This window comes from Larus michahellis, chromosome 9 (assembly GCF_964199755.1).
Source record: "Larus michahellis chromosome 9, bLarMic1.1, whole genome shotgun sequence".
Taxonomy (NCBI): domain Eukaryota; kingdom Metazoa; phylum Chordata; class Aves; order Charadriiformes; family Laridae; genus Larus; species Larus michahellis.
The window spans coordinates 3714626-3731755 of record NC_133904.1 but is presented as its reverse complement, the minus strand read 5'-3'; the positions used below and the strand labels follow the sequence as shown (position 1 = coordinate 3731755).

The 17130-nt window shown below is 46.8% G+C and overlaps 1 protein-coding gene across 5 annotated transcripts in view; it reads left to right on the top strand.

Annotated features, from left to right (window-relative positions):
- Positions 1-17130, top strand: part of PLEKHO2 (pleckstrin homology domain containing O2) — a 42628-nt gene that overhangs the window by 17009 nt on the left and 8489 nt on the right. For all 5 annotated transcript variants that reach the window (XM_074600651.1, XM_074600650.1, XM_074600649.1 and 2 more), the window contains exons 4-6: positions 2099-2203; positions 4715-4813; positions 7442-17110. In XM_074600651.1, the coding sequence (XP_074456752.1) occupies positions 2099-2203; positions 4715-4813; positions 7442-8680 (1443 nt within the window). In that variant the 3' untranslated portion in view covers positions 8681-17110. The remainder of the gene's footprint in view (positions 1-2098; positions 2204-4714; positions 4814-7441; positions 17111-17130) is intronic.

Below are 17130 nucleotides of genomic sequence, written 5' to 3'. Positions count from 1 at the left end.
ATCGTTTCTAAACAAAAAAAGTTTTTGAGCACAGAGAAAAACAGGCCTGCTTCAACTAAAACAAAATTTGGCCGTCGCTCTGTTTTGGAGCCTTGCCTTCCCTTAGGTTCCCTGCTTGGTGTGGCCCTTCTGCGCCCCAGACAAAGGGCTCTTTTTCCAGAGGGCTGTGGTTCAGGCCCTAATGTCTTCTCTGAGCTCTCAGGAAGACATGTGGTCCATCACCTTACGTGCAAACTAATCGAATAAATAATCTTTTCCCCAAATTGCTTCTTAACCTCCCTGCTTGCCACGCTGGTTGTGAGGGTCTGACACTTTGTCACTGTGACGGGCAGACGGAAAACCATGGCACTGAAGCGAGGAATAAATGCAGAAGAAACAGCCAGAGTGGATGTAAGGAGATCATGCTTTAGTTCTGCAGAATTTCTGATGGTCGCTGAGTTCCGAAGTTGCCGAGACCCAAAACAGTTGCTTCTTTGTCATGCCATAAACAAAACGGGGAGCTGCTGAGAGCATTCGACTGTCAGTCACCATCTGCTTGTCACCCTCATTTTATGTAGTCCCTGTTTTACATAGACACTGCTGTGATTGCAGAATGTGGGACCTCGTTTACAAAAAGGCTGGGACTACAACTGCTCAAACACCCCAAAAAACTATTCCAAATGAGCCCCTGCCAGTACTTATTTTGGGTGAGCCTCTCTGTATCTCACCTCCTCACCTGTAAGAGGTGGGTAACTTCAGTTGCTCTGAAAAGCAATTTCTGAAGCCCCCAGGTATCGTAGTGATAAGCAGCAAAGAAAAGACTGTTGGGGGAATCAGTAATTCTGTTTTCAGGGCAGGGCTTGAACAGAGTGCAATCAATAAGACATATTGACCCATGAGGATAAAACACACGATGGGATAGCTCAGTAAGAAGTGCCGCCCCTGTCGTTAGGGACGGTGCTCGGAGGAACACGCACAGCAGGCTGAGTTAGGACTGCCCCGGCAATGTTGGGGTTGTGTAATTTTTAAGTGCTTGATTTTGCAACTTTGGTGATGTTCTTTAGCACAAGAGTATTTCTGTGTGTCTGTGCGGTGTGGATTAGGGCACCACATGGAGCCGTTTGGATCCACGCCAGCCTGCCGTAGAGCCCCACGTAACGTGGAGATGATATTTCTCTCACCTGAAGTGTACATTGGGGCAAAGCTATGTAATACTGGTGAGGCACTCAGAGAACACAGCAGTGAAATAAATAACACCCTACCTATTGTTCCTGCTGCGGTCAAGAAGAGATTCAAAACACTGAGCAAGGCCGTGGGACTGTCCTGGAAGAAGGGGAGAGCTGGCTGGCTGGAGGACAGGCCATACAGTCACCCATCACTCCCTCCTTATATGTATCCCATGCTTCTTGACAGCTTCTTCTTCTATGGCCAACTCTTCCCTTCTCCTTAGGACAGCTGTCCAAACCCCCGAGACTGTATGTCTGTAGCCTTCACTGCTGTATTTCTTCATTTGCAAACAGAAAAGGATATGGTTAATTTTTTCACTTACATTGCTCTTATTCCTCATCACATCCATGCTCAGCTGAATCAGGGTTAGTGCAGCCAAGGTCGGAGCCCCAGATTCCCGTATCAGTTCTGTTCTGCAGAGCCGCAGGAACAGGGAAGCAGGCAGAGCCCGCCGCACGCAGCCTTCCCGTTGTTCGCAGCCTGGGGGGGAAGTTGGAGATAAAGTACTTTATTGCATCTGAACTAGCACAAAATTACTTAGACTTTCAGTCTGACTCTCTATACACAGTGTGACTATTCGCTGTACCACTGACTGCTGCTCTAAAAGCTATTCTGAGCCTTTTGCAGAAGGAAGAAACTCTTACTTTCTTACTACTTTAGTTACTAGGTGTAAAAATAAAACTACAGCAACAAGCTGTTGAGCATAACAGAGTCCTGTTCGTGGGAGCTATGAAGTGAAGCACTTGCCAAAGTGCAAAGGAATCCGTAGTTTAAACACAGGCTGGAACTGGATGTTGTATAGGAACTGAAGTGATACAGCGAGAGCAGAGCGCTACCTCTCTGTTCCTGGCAAGGAATGCGTAGGCAAAAAATTGTCTCTCTGCTCTTGCAGGTTCATGATATCAAATTTCAAGCTCCAACTTTGGAAGAAAAAGAATCGTGGATAAAAGCTCTTAATGAAGGGATCAATAGAGGCAAAAACAAAGTATTTGATGAGGTAAGAGGAACAGTTTTCAAACGCCTGTATTTCTGTGTCAGTTCTCATCCGCTGCTTTTTCAGCTAAAAGCAGAACTTGCCCGAGCCCCCGTGTTCCACGTCCTTCCTGCATGCCAGGCATGGTCGAGGGAAAGAGAAAGCCTGTTTGCGGTTGGTATGCAAGGCAGCCCCGGTCGCATCCCTGCAGGCCGGGAGCTTTTAGCCACTTCAGTTCCCAGCCCAAGAAGGCAGAACGTGTGGAGAGCCGTTTGCACCATCCTACGTCCTGCTGCTTTTCCCTTTCTTCTACCTGGAGTTAGATGCAGGGGCAGTGGCTTGAATAGATGGTGTGCCAGAGGGATGGTCTGTGCTGCTAAGAGCTAACATCTCGCCAGGAGGCCCAGGGGACACAAGAACTCACTGAAGCCAGTGGGAGATGGTCTGGTGGGTTTGGGATCAGCGAATGTAGGGGGGTTCCCCTCTCCCGATGGAGAAGCAGCTGCAGCCCTGTGCTGCGTAAAGCTGGGGCTGCAGCCTGGAGAGACCTGTCGTCCCCACGCTGCCATGATCCTCAGCACCCAAACAGCCTGGAAATGGAGGTATTTGGTTAGGACATAGCCCAGTCTTCAAGACTGGAAAAATCTGAAGTGACTCAGTCCACCAGCTATTCCGCCTGCAGTCTAGAGAGGAGTCTGGTGGAAAGTTACTCCATGGCCCCGGCCAAACCTGCCTGTCTCTCAGCTGGCCCCAGCACACCTGCACTCCCAAATTCTCCACGGATGAAAATCGCATATCCTAGAGCCTGACTAACCTTGCCCCGCTCCCTGTTAGTTTGTAACTCAGCCCTGAACTAAACCAAAGGAGTGGTATCTGTTCTGCAGTTGTTTCAGTAACTGAAAGGAAGTGCACAAAACCACCACCACGGGAAAGACTCAAGAAGAAATGGGCAGGGTAACGAGGGGACGGAGCAATCGGCAAGATCTGTTTAGCAAAGGAAGCCAAGGCAATGCGTAAAAGTTTTGAGAAAAGGGCTAAATCCTGCAGATATGGTGCTAGAGATGCAAACTCCGAGGGCTTGGGCTTTGCTTTTATTAATCAGAGGGCAAAAGCAGGAGGAGAGGCTGGAACACGCTCCCCTTTTGCCAAGGCAAATGGCGCTCGGTGTCAGGTTTTTGCTGGGAGTGGGGTGCAGCGGTTCCTCAGGCCCCTGGACCAAGTGGGAAGCAGCACGTGGAATTCAAGGGACCAGCCGGGACCAGCAGCAGCCTGGGAAGATAAAACCCAGCGGCAGAGAGTTCAGCAGCCAGGTCTGCTCTTGTGTTTCAGTGGGTGGGCGATGCGATGTCCTGCGATGCTGCTCAGCCCTTGCTGGAGCGACCACATACTGGCTTGGAGCTGCCTGGAGGGGCATGGCGCATGGCCCTCCACTGAGCAGAGAGCTCTGCACACCCCCTCGGCAGCACAGCAAGGTGGGATCTCGGGTGACCTCCTTGCCCCGTGGGCTGTGGTTATCCTCCTTATGAGGATCCGTGAGCCAGCCTCTAATTCTCATTCATTCCAGTAAGGATCAGACTTCAGATTTAAAGTGTTTCCACATAGGCTAGGCACAAGCTAATGGGTCAAGCCCTCAGCTGGCTTGGATTAGTTGTTTTCTGCCTGAAGAGCTGTAAAAGCACTCTGCCGTATCAGCCAAGGATCGGGACCCATTTTTCCCTTTAAATCCCTCTTTCACCCTCGCCAGCTTTCCTATCGTACAAATTTGTGGCCAGCAAAGTAAGGACACTCTGATGTTTCACCATCCCCAGTCACTGGTGCTGCCCCTCTGCGTGGAGCGGACTGCAGCCCTCATCCATCGCAGCGTGGGTGGTGGGCGGTCACAGAGCCAGCACAGAGAAATACCTGCCAGAGGGCTGGGACCTCCCTCCCCACATGCGGGAGGCAGTGGATTTCTCATCTGATTCCAGGAAATACATTCGTTGATTCAGCTGGAGTTGCAATTAATCCAGGTCACTGCTCACACCTTCTCTTCAGCATCCTGCGGTCATTAGAGCTGTAGAAGGGAAGGTCTGTAACGAAGCGCTGCTGATACAGTTCACAGTCAGGTCACGGTTATTAATGAGCTTTCACCTCTAAGATGGCAACAGCAATCTCAGCGCTGTGCTCTGCCACATGCAGGAGCCGGTCCAAGCCCAGGCTGCAGCGGGGACAACAAAGCTGCTTTGTGTCCTTCCTTCCCTGCCCTTTACGTAGAGGGAAGGTTAGCGATTGCAAACCTCTGAAGGTTGGATGCTTTGCTTTGGAGTGTCTTTTAAACAAGTCTCTGTATAGGACAGATACCTTAAATATCCATCATGCAGGGCTTTGCAGGCAGGCTGTAACTAAGCAAAGACTGTAGTGGTGAAATATTCAGACGCCTCCTGGACCCAAATGCTGCATCCCTTCATGTGCGACTGCGAGAACTTTTACAGACATATCTCGAGAAATTAACGACCCTCTTCCTTTTTTCTTTCCCTCCACTTCTGCCTTTTAAAGGTGAAAGTAGACGAGAGCCTTTCCTTGGACCACGTAACTCGGGACAGAGTGAAAATGACCCACGGACGCCGGCCACCCACGAGAAGTCACCTAAAGGAGGTAAGTGCACCCACCCTGGGGTGAGCCATCTCCCCAGCTGGGATCACCGAAAGCTGCTTCTTCCACCTTGGCGCAAAACCCCAGGGAAAACCCAGGTACAGAGAGCCCAGAGAAAGCTGACAAGGGAAACAGCTTCCTCGGGGAAAGACGGTGACAGCACCTCTATAACAAACCTTCAGATTCCCATAGATCTGTAGCTGCCGCAACACATTATGATATATTTAGCTTTCTATAACTCACGAGCTGCTTCACCATCTGGTGAGAGCCATTATAGTTTCACTTTAATCAGAAGAGACCGAAGCTCCTATATTTATTTTCTAAGAAGTGATGATTTGGTAGCCACAGTAGTCTAAAGGTAGAAGAACTGCACGGTTTGTGGGGAGAAGCTGTATTTTTTATTAAGCTAACTGGGAAAAGCAGACAAGCTTTCAAGCTTACAAGCCCTTCCTTAGCTCTGAAACAGAATACATTATTCTTCCGGGCAGTTTTATGGACTAGCCCATCTACTCTTAGCTGATTTTCTGGATCTGTCACTTAGAAAGGAAAAAAAAAAAAAAAACCACCACAAAATAAACCTGCAGTTCATTTCCGTGGGAGAGTTTGTTACTAATGTTTGATAGCAGGGATTTATGAAAAAGTTGCCACAGACAGACTGATATTTTAGCAGAGCATTAATCTCAACCAAGGAAGGTTTTTAAATCAAACTTCTTTCTTCAAACTTCCAAGACTCTGACTTAGGTGTCTGCACAGCGCTCAGATGACCCTCGTGCAGAAAATGAGATGCCCCAAGGCTTTTTACTTTGCATAGAAGTGGAGGAAGAGTGTCTCTCCTAGAGAAATGCATGGGAATGAATCATAGATTCCCATCCACTCCTCCAGAAAACCGCAGAGGAAAACATGACAAAAATCACAGCAGTAATGAAGTGTGGATTCTCTGTTGCCTAATATGGGTTCAGGAAGGTAGGAAGCCCTTCCCTAGGCACTAAAAAGATCTCCCTCCCCTACTCAGCTCACTAAATTCACAAAATACCTCTGAGGTTAATACCTGTACAACCTCTCACCTTCAGCCAAATTCGAGGGAAATTATCATCGTCATTTTCCTCTTCTCTTACTGTTCTGTTAAACTGTCTTTATCTCAACCCATGAGGTTTTTTTTCTTTCCCCTCCTTTTCTCCCTCTTCTCCCAACCCTACTGGGGGTGTTGGGGAGTGAGCGAGCGGCTGCGTGGTCCTAGTTGCTGGCTGGGGTTAAACCACGACATGGTCTTACAAATTCAGAATGAGGGGAAAGGGAGCGGACAGAGCCTGCAGAAAGATGCGTATCACGGCTGCTGGCTGCACTATCACGAAGGAAATGGGATGAACGATGCTTTTCAGTGTCAAAGCAGACCAGGTAAGGCCAGGTCAGGGCCAAGCTGCCGGGATGCAGCTCGCCTCCATTTCTCTGATGGGCTGGAAAGGCAAAGAGAGACTTTAACTGAACTCCCTGCACTGCAGGAGTCTGGCCTTGGCTGCAGCTACACCTTCGTGTGGTTTTGGGTTCCCTCGCACAGGAACCGTCACCGCATTTCTCCCTCGGGGGCAGAGCTTACACGCTGCAATGTCTTTGCTAAGTCCATCCTTTTTAGGAAACCCCCCCTACTAGAGTGATTTGCACACAGCTTGTGGTTTGAAGGAGGTTTAACCAGCTGCAGCTTGGTCCCGGTAAGACAGGGTTGACATGAGGTTGGAGGAAGCAAGCAGAAGGCAACGGTATTACAATAGTATCCCTGGCCAAGTGGTCTGAAGATCAACTTATTTTATATGTTCAAGTGAAAATATGACAGTCCCAAAAGCAGAAGGCAGGCGTGCTTTGGGGTAAATGAAGGGGGTAGAGGGATCCAGCTACCACAGGATAAAGAGTTAAAATATGGCAGAGCTGACCACTTAGCACCGACAGGAAAACCAAGAAACAAGGTTATTGGGGAACAGGCTTTGAGACCTTCTTCTCAAAGGAAGTAGTAAAATAAGTTCTGTGCTTTTGTCCTAATTCTTGACTGCTTATGGTTATTGGCTTTGATATTCTCATGCAAGTTGCTGCACTATTGGGCAGAAAATAACTCAGCAGGAAAACGCTCGTGACTTTCACAGAACGCGTTGGTCTGGGGGAAAAGTGGGGCTACGCAGGGGGGATGGAAGTGCTTCGCTCTATGCGTTCAAGATTTCCTGCAATGTACGTGATTTGACCCGACTTTCTTCTTTGTTGGGTGAAAGGTTTGGTATTTGTGATTATCATAACTCATTAAATTTTAGTATAGCGGACCACATTGGGTTTCACTTATTAGATTAACGCTGGTAGAGCTGTGTGCTGCTGTTAGAGGGTAGCACAGGGTGATGCTGCATGGAAGAAGCACAAGCTTCATAGACTGCTCTTGAGCTATAAAAAAGCTGCTCTTAAGAGCACCGGTTTTGTTATCAGTCAGATTCTTCATGCAGTTTCAACAGATGTAAGTGTAAACGGGGTGGATGTGTGAAGCAGCAACCCCTTGCTTGCTGTGCTGGTTGTGAAGGTCTTGCACTTGAAGTTGAAGGATGGAGCACAGGACTGAAAATGGGAGAGATATTGAAAAAGTTCTCTCTTGTCTTTCAGGCTGCCAAGTCTACATCAGATGGTATCCTGCGACTAGATCTGGATATAGTAGACAATGGACCACCAAACTTTGATTCCCCTATCAGCGAAAGTGACAATGCACCACCTCAGAAAGAAACTCCAAAGCCACCTATGCCACCTACAAAACCCACTGGTACAAAAGAAAACCAAGATGCAGAGAACAATGTTCCTGACCAGGAACATAAAACCCCTCTGTCTCCTCCGATGCCTCCAGATAAGAAGCTTAAGGAAGGCATCGCATCAAAGGACAATGTAAATGCCAAGGAAGAGGACTCTGTAAGCCCAGAGGAGAATGTGGAAGGAACCCAAGCACCAAGTGAGGAGAACAGAGAGAACCTCATTGAGGTCAGCAACAAGGGCACAGCAAAAGCTCCAATTCCTCTTCCTAAGAGCGTGCCAGACAAGCTAAAAGTTGCTTGGGACCAACCAGTCTCTGAGCCTAAAACCACAGAAGACTTGAAATCATCAGGAGATAGTAGCAAAGACAACCTTGCTGAGATTGCTGCTGCAGATGTTACAAGGCCTCCTGTACCTCCTAAGGTTCTGTCAGAAAAAATGCTGGCCACAATGAACTCCAGCCATGGTGACCTGGAAGCTGGGGTTTCGGAAGACCTGGAGTCTGGCAGCTCCAAGCCCCCGGTGAACGGGATCTCAGCCAGCGAGGTAGCAGAGTCCCCATCCCCAGCAGTTGAAACTGAAGAAGGAAATGGGAGAACCTCTGCTGAGAAGGAACAGCAAACTTCAGCAGAAGAGACAGAGACTTCCTTAGCTACAGAAACAGGCCATGAGAGTGTCAATGCAACTATTGATAAGAAAGAGTCTGTAGAAAGCACTTCAGGTCTCAAACTTCGCAGTTCTTCTCTGGGAGACTTGCTGTCTGATTCAAAAAATACACAGAAAGTACATCCAAGCCAAGGTTTCCCCAAGGATTCCCATCACTGCTTAGCTAAAATGGAGGAGAAAGTTGCGAATGAAAGGGAAAAGGCAGAAAAACTTCTGCAGAAGGTTTTACGTGAAGGGTTGGAACAGGCCCAGGAGGGGAACGGACCCCCAGCGATGGCAGAGACATTGCTCAATGAGGCAGTAGAACAACTTCGGCAAGCTACGCAAGTTTTGCAAGAAATTAAAGGTCTTGGAGAACTGAAAAGAGAAGCAACACAGAAACAGAAAGAAAAGCAAAAGGATCTGGTGACTCTTTATAGGAGAAGTGCTCCCTGACATCCTCTTCAAAGCGACTTCTTTCTCAAAATCAAAGCTAAACATTTGCCATTTATGATTTGTACCATTGCTAGGCCAGTGTTTAAAAGGTGGTGTTTTGCTGTGCACACACCATGTTTATGGGACAGAATTGAGCTTTCAGTTATAGCATCTTTCTCTCTTTCTTCATGCTGTACGTACCAGTCTGGTTCTAATCCTTTTAGCACAGCAGAAGGTTACAGGACATTGTTTAAAAAATGTGAATGCTCTTTAAGGACTCTGTCCAAAGTCCTTTCAATGGATCAGGCCTTAAAAATTACTGGCAATCAAACCAAGCCAGATTTTTGAAAGGAGCAGAATGGCTATTCTAGCAAAAGCCCCTGTCTATCTGTATTTACAGACAAGCAGATACCAGATTACACTGGCACCTATCTGGTTTTCCCAGTTAAATCGTTTAGGGATAAATGCAGTCAGTGTTTGTTCACTTGCTGGCGAGGTTTCCCAGACCACCTGGCCCGGTGACATCTAGGAATGTAAAGATAAATGTTTGAATCTTCTCCAAAGACACACGTAAAACCACATCGCCAGTTAAAAAGTGACCTCACACAGAGGCAAACAGAACTGGCCAACACTCCCGACTACAAGTAGTGTCCTCAGACCTGAAGGTACTCATCTGAGTCTGGCTCTGCAGAGCTTTAGGTGTGCTGAGCGCTGCGTAAGTGAACGCAAGTCTCAATGCGTCATCGCCAGGCAAGTATTAATTATTCCCGTTTCATTAATAGGGAAATTGAGGCAAAGAGGTTACCCGCGGCCTTTGAAGGAGGCCATACTGAGGACTGTTGAATATTGAGGACTGTACCTATCTGGTAACTCTGAATCCCCTCATCGTTGTTGGGTACAATTAGCCAGGTGTTTGGAGAACCTGGGTCCAGGAGATCCGCGGGAGCTTCCTAGGAGCACTGTCATTAAGCAGCTTTTAGGATGTGTGTTCCCTTAGCTGTAGGCTTGCTCTCTGTGTTGTCTTTGGATGTTAACTGACAGGAGCATGCATCAGGCAGTGGGTCTGGATGAGATCCCTCTTCCTATTTACCAGGTCTCTGCCTGCTGTGTCCTCGCTAGCCTGAGAGCCATGGTTTGGCACAGACGTCTGTAATTGGAGTACATGGAGGGAAAGACATTTTGCACGCACAACTTTGGGGCTGGTCCCAGGGGCTTAGGTATACTGAAATAAAAATGCATCGCTCCAGAAGGGTCTGAGGAAGGCATCGCAGAAGGCTCTGGCACAATTCCCGCAGCTTCCCTGCCCACCTTCTGAAAGCAACCACAGTTCCCGTGGCCTTTGGTGATTACAGCTGTCATCAAATCATGCCTTTGCACTGCAGCTGTATAGCCCCGTACCTGAGCTGGGCCTCCTCCCCTCTTCTCAGTAGCTGCTCTGAGGATAATCATACGACAGCCCAAAGGGCTTCTCCTTTGCTTAAGCCAGACTCTGGAAGCACAGAAAAGGGCGATCTTCCCAGTCTGGTTTTAAGGAGTGACATGCTACCTAAGCTTTTTTCTCTTGTTTGTCAGCCCTGCACTCTTAGTTCTCCCATTTCTTTTTCTTCTGTTCTTTCTTTTATGATTTCCCAGGTTCCACAAGGCTGCAATGAGCTGCAAACATCCTCCCAGCCCAGTAAAGCTTCATCTGAGCTTCTTCTTAGGCTAGGCAGCAGGCGCTTCAGGTCTGAGCACAGAAATGTTGGCTTTGGGCTTCTAAATACCCTGTTTTTCACCAGCTGGAGCCAGTAAGACAGGTAGTGGCTGGAACTGATGCTTCTGCCTCTTTTGATAAAACCAGCCTTGGTTTCAGTGGTCTGTCCCCTTTTCAAGTCAGCCATAGACATCGTATGGGAATTCACTTGTTATTCTCTCACGTGGAAAGTTCTACACAGTCAAACACTCAGGACTCAGGTGCCAAAAAGCTTTGCTTTGAGGCAAAAAGTTTCCTACGTCCTAAGCCCACTCCCAGGCGTGCAGCCTGGAGCAAACTCTGGATTTGTGTCATTTGCTGCTGTAGATTCAATGTGAACCATGGGTCTTATTCGCCTTTCCAGACATACTTAGGACAAGGGCTAATAACACAGACAACATTCAGTGCCTATCTGCTATCTAAATGTATTTTTCTGCATGTGCACTTTTGTTTACCGAACACTGTGTGGTATGAATGTGAGCTGTCAGAACCTGATGTGCACTGGAAGTCGGGGGACATCAGCTTCAGAGAGCAGGCAGGCTTTTGTAAGATGCAGTTCTATAACGAGAGATAAATTAGATGGGGGAGAAAAAAACAGTTCACACAAACAGGAATATACACAAACCAGGGCAAACTCTGGGTACAGGTTCATATCCCAAAGCTGAAGCCAGTCCTAAACTTCAGGATGGGCAAATCAAAGCCTGGAACTGAAAACCCAGGAGAATGGAAACAGCTTGTGGGAGAGCTCAGTCCCCTAATTTATATACGAATGCTTTTGCTCTCGCAGGTGTTTTCTTGTGGTGGTGTGTTCTGTGGATACCCATCTGGCAAAGCGCTGATGAAAATACCCAGACATCCCTATCTGTTACAGCCAAACCTACAGGATGTGCTTATATTTACTGTATATTTTTATGTTATACTGAATATTCTCCTGGATAAATGTCTGACATTTTACTGAATGCCCATCAGTGGGAATCTTAACAGATGAAAACCCCTGTATCTGTTAAGAAATGGGCAAGTTAAATCATTTTACAAGCTACAGCTAATTACTGTATTTGCTGTACTAACAGAATTTACTAGGTTTGTATTATGTCTTGTAAATAGGTATAACTTAAGTGGAATCTCCATAGCATCCAGTAATTCTACTGCTGAAAACGCTGTGTTAGAGACTCTTTGGTTTTAACTATTTTTTCTAATAGGGTTAGCAGTTTCATCCTAAAAATGTCTAGCCCAGCCGCAAGTCTGATTCACCTGGACTTTACAGGAAACGTGTTCCTTCTGCAGTTTTCTTCCCACTCGTTCTTCTCATTCCGGTCACGAGCCAGGCCCTGCCTAGGGCTGGAGAGTGGGTTCTCCTGCAACTGTTTTCTAAGGTGTTTTTACATGCTTCGCTGGAACTGGCAGCGCTGGTCAGAGTCAGAGACAGGATCCTGGTCTGCTCTGACCTCATATGTCAACTTCCATCTTCAGCGTACATCCTGCCACCATGCACTTTTTTTAAAAATATCCCTTTAAACTCACATTTAAACTTACATCTAATTTCTGGCTGCACTAAGGCTGGTTTTTGTGCCTGAAAACCCTCTGGGCATGGAGCGCTGGGATGTGAGTCTGTGTTTTGGGCTGTGCCACCAGGTTACATGTCCGTGACAGGAAGGAAGTGAGTTTGCAAGCAAGCAAATGTGGATGACTATCTGAAAAGCAGCTGCTGCAGCCCATGGAAAGGCAGCACTTTGTCTCCTGCTTGTAAAGAGCTTTGAGATTTGGCAATAAAACCCCCTTTGAAATATCAGCTGTTTAAGAGCCATTTGTCCTAAATAGCAGGAAAGAGGAGCCACCAGGAGCAGTCCGTTGAGGCGTTGCTGTGGAGGAGGGCGCGTTGCACAGGCTGTGGTCAGGCTGGGCTGAGCGAGATGCTGTGCTAACCACAAGCCCAGAGGAAGAAGCGCTGGGGGCTGCGGCTGGCACAGAGCCGGACCTCCTGCTGTACACACTGCAGTTCCAGAGTCATCCCTCTCTGCCAGCTTGGCTGCCCTGGCCAGAAAGCACGGCCGAGGCCAGGATCTGCTCCTGCTCCTTCCGGAAAGCAGTGGGAAGCATCCTCACTGCTGGAGACCTCACCAAGTACAGGCTCCAGCAGTGCAGTCTGGGCTGCCCTTAACATCTTCGCGCTGACTCTCTGGTGTCTACAAAATGTTGAGCTTGCTCGGCAGCCGTCCCCTCGGTGGTGAGCAAGACCAGAGCCTTGTTCCTCTGCCCAGATGCCAGTAAACTACAGGAAAATAAGAAGCTGGTATCATAGTGACTGCTTCCTTTCTGCGAAAATTGGGTAGAAGCTGGTCAGTAGGTTCAAAAGTTATGAGGAAGCAGGGAAAGGAGCGTAAGTATACATGCCATCCTATTGCACAAGCTTGGCTTCATTTGGGTAAGAAAATATGCTTAGCAAACCCTCTAACCCCTTGCTGGGAAAGGGGCTGTTCCTCAAAGGAATCTCCAAGAGACAGGGTTGATTTCTACAGATATACTGTAGAGGAAGGCAGTTTCTTCCTCTCGTGCTAAGAAAACAGACAACGCATCATATTTTGGCCTTAAATTTTTGTTGGTAAGGAAGGGAAGTGTCTAGCACTAAGTGAAATATGATTAAAAAAAACATAAATGCCAACATACGTCGTATTGGCACATGAAGCATCTGCCTGACTGCTTTTAATTCAATGGACAGTCATGGATTACAGGTTTGAAGAGACAGTGTTGTTGTGTAATCCGAAGTAGAAAATGCAGGTCCCAGGTTTTCATCCAGTGATCCCGCAGAATGCAGTAACTTGCAACCCAAAAAGAGCAGGAAGAGCTCTTCCAGTCCCAGGATGTCAAAGGATTTACTACAGCATTGGCTCGTCTACTCTGATGACAAATTATTCTTGCTATTAAAAAATAAGTGTTTTATCTTAAATATGAGTCATCAACAGCGAAGCTCTCCAAGATTTCCCCTTTCCAGCTTAAGAGTTAGAAAATTTGCAGGCACAGAAGATATCCACTGTGTTTAGAGAATGGAGATCCCCGTTTTGTTATGCTATGCAAGTTTACATACTTCAGAAAGCCAGTGCTTAATTTATTCCAGGAAACTTAGTCTCTGTGTTCTTCTAGCACCTTACCTCATGGCTAAGCAACCCACAATATTCCTGTGACAACCACCAATGCGATGTCACAAAGCATTAACGATTTCATTCTCGGCAGCAATCCTGCTGTCTGAGCTCCGTGCGAGGTACTTTAAGCCATGTATTTTCCATCCCTTCCTGGGTATCGGAGACCCAGCCCTACCAGCTTCACTTCAGAGAGCAGCTGGAGGTTTAGCCCTCGCATCTCCTGCTGTGCAGCCTTAGTCCCTTCTGCCTCGGCTAGCCCGGCTTGGCAGTTCAGAGCTTGTAAAACACAATATATGAGGAAACAGCGAAGCGATCCTACCTTAGTGCATCTTTACTAGAGATGATACGTAAAGCACATGTATTCGCGTCTATAGGAAAAAGAAGAAAACTTCAGTGAATATTGCAAAATCCCACTTGTAAGAAGTTATTACAGGAGGCATGACTGTCAACAGCTTATCACATCCACTGGGTAAAGGGAAAAAAAACCAAAGTTGGCTTAATTTGCATCAAAGAAGATTGAAGACTTCTATTTAGAAAAGTCTTCCAGGCCCAGGGTGAATGTATTCTAGAATGGGATCCGCAGTGGGATCTCCATCACTGGGATTTCTTAAGAGCAGCTATGCGGGGAAGGTGGGTATATCTCACCCTCTTCTGCACAGAAAGGTGGGTGAAACTGTTGCCCAAGGTCCTTCCCAGCCATATGGTTTGTGCAGGACACGGGCAGAAGCCTCAGCAGCCAGACTCAGGGGCTAATAAAGCCCACAGGCTACTCAGGCTTTTACCCCCGTTTTCCCTCTGGCTGGGGAGCTGTGGGATGCTGAACGCGCTGTCCTAGAAATCCCCTGCAGACCCAGCTCACACCTCCTCAGCCTGGCCTGCTCTCCCCAGCTTTCTTCTCTTCTGCTCCAGACTTCAGTTCTCCTTTCTCCCCACTTTCCCATCTCATGCCCCTCCTCTGCCAAAACAACCGATTCCTGGAAAGCTCGGTGCTATGTTGATAGAAGCTGTCCATAAGTTTTGTTGTCCTGCTGCCAAGAAAACCTCCTTACCCCTCACCCCCATCGGATTCATGAGCCAGTTTCTACATCCCCATGGGGGATAAATTTACGCTTTGGAATGTGGGCATTTCTCAAAGTCAGGAAATGAATTTTAAAATTATTTGCTCAAAATAAATGAATGAATGGAATCAAAATGCTGGGAACCCAAGCTAGAACTACTTTCTTTTTTTTTTTGACTAACAACACTATTGGAAATTTTTTTATAGCATCTTCCAATAGATGGAAACTTCAAGATGTTTTGTGGCCATGAATGAATTCCACCTCGTAGTGCATCCGGGAGAGACAGTGGAGCTTCTCCCCCTGCAGAATGAAGGCAAAGGCCCAGAGCATTGAAGAGCTGGGCTCCAAACCCATTCTTCTGCAGCAGATAGATACTTTTATTTTTAATTGATGCAGTAGTGACATTTTGCAGGAAACATTAGATGACCTGAACGTTAGATAACCAAATGAAGTGCTCCTAAAAAGAACAAACCAAAAAAAAAGCCGATTCTGAGAATTTGTACTTTGAAGACTATTCTAACCCTCAGTGGGGATAGGAATGGACCTCCAAATCCTGCTTTCTTTCAAGGCCAGGTTGGATGGGGCTTTGAGTAACCTGGTCTTGTGGGAGGTGTCCCTGCCCATGGGAGGGGGTTGGAACTAGATGGGCTTTAAGGTCCCTTCCAATCCAAACCATTCTAGGATTCTATGCGGGATATGACAGTTAAAGAACTATTGTTGCTACCCCGTAAGTGGATAAGACGTACTGTGCAAATACTACAGATAGCTGTTAAATCTACCATATTGTTCATTTAAAATGAGAATGAAGAACTTGGAGTATTTTTGAGATGTTCCGGGGCGAAAGACAAAGCCACCTGGAGCAGAGGCTGCAAGAGCTTGTACTGGAGAAGAGGTAAGAGGTAGGAAGAGGGCAAGAGGTGGGGAGGCAATGCTAAGTTCTGTCTCCCATGCTTGGGTAAGGATGTGACATACACGCAACGCAAACGGATCCAAACTCTCCTTCCCTCAGAACTACACAGCAGTGTCACACCCAGAAATGAGGATATTTGAAAGCTGGTTACTGGCTTTCCCTTACCCCTTATTGAAACATTTAATTCCCTCTTGGTCCCTAAATATTTTCAGATGCTCGGCGAAGTTTTTAACTATATTAATATTTTTCCCTCCCACCCCAAAAAACTCAAGTAGTTTTGGAGGAAATTTATTTTTTCCTTCCGGAGAAGCCTACTTTGCACAGAAAGAAATGCTTCTTAAAGGAGAAATGCTAATCAGTTTTAGATGCAAGTTATCTAGCACACCACCACACACTGGGGTATTTATCACTGAAATTGATAAAACATTAGAAGATCTCCAGAAGCCCAACATGACTAACCCAGCATCAAGCCAGCATGACTAACTGGGCTAGAATCTGTGCAAACAAAACTGCAAGTTCCTCTGCTATTTCATTTGTAACAAGAAGTCAGTTTTGAAATACTGGCAAAATACTCCGGGTTTGTTTAGACCACATCACCATGACAGCAAAGCGCTGCCCAGCTCTTCGTGTATTGTACGCCTTCGCAAGAAACAGTGGTGAAGGGGAAATGAAGCTCAAAAGAAAAAAAAACATGGCCAGATGTCATATGGGAGATCACAGGAGATACAGATTTGAGCGTACGTTCTCCAGTGACAGTCCCCAGCATGTAGATAACCTTCCCGTCCAAGCAACCGAGCCTCTGATCAGCTCTTTCTCTGGAGCAACGCTGAATTTTCAACAGCACGGGTTGAATTTCCTCAGCGAGGCAAATAAATTCCACTTGTTTTCAACTGCCAAGAACTAATGAACTTCTGAAAGGTCGTCAGTTCAAACAATAGTATGTATTCGAATGACAGGATTGCTCTCAGTCGCACTTCTGCCTTTCTGTCCAGGTGGGTTCAAAACCACCCACCTCCAACGGTGGAATCAGGGCCTCATGGAAATTGCTGGCAAGAAATTTTCCAGCAAAACGTTTTCAGGGCAAAACAGCAACCCCAACCTGTTAACAGGGGCCTACAGATTTGGCAAAGTGTCTTGGTTTAAACAAATGTACAAAAAAAGCTTTGAAAAGTTGACATTTCAAAAGGGGAGAGTTTTGCTCTGCAGCATGAAAACACAATTTCAACATTTTAGTTAATTTACAGTGTTTTAGGTAATTGACCCTAAGAGTTTTTATAAGTATGAAATTACATATTTTGATGGAGCTCATGTGATTGCTTCCTGTCTGCTTACAGAGGTGTTCAAAAAATCTAATTTTTTTTCCTTGCTCTCAACAGGGGAAGAGAACTCAAACCCTTGGGAAGGCTGAGAAGATGGGAAAGCTCTTTCAGTCCATCTCTAGACAGAGAGAACAGGATTCCTCTGCGTTTCAGTCCTCAAAATGGGGCACAGGGATCCACCCTAGCTCCGCTGTGCCTGTTCCCTCCAAGAAGCATCTTTTCATCCCCAGATGATCCAGTCACACCACAGACTGTGGTCCATTTGTTTTGGCTCAAGACAACAATAGCTGCACAGGTACAAGGTTCAGGTTTTTT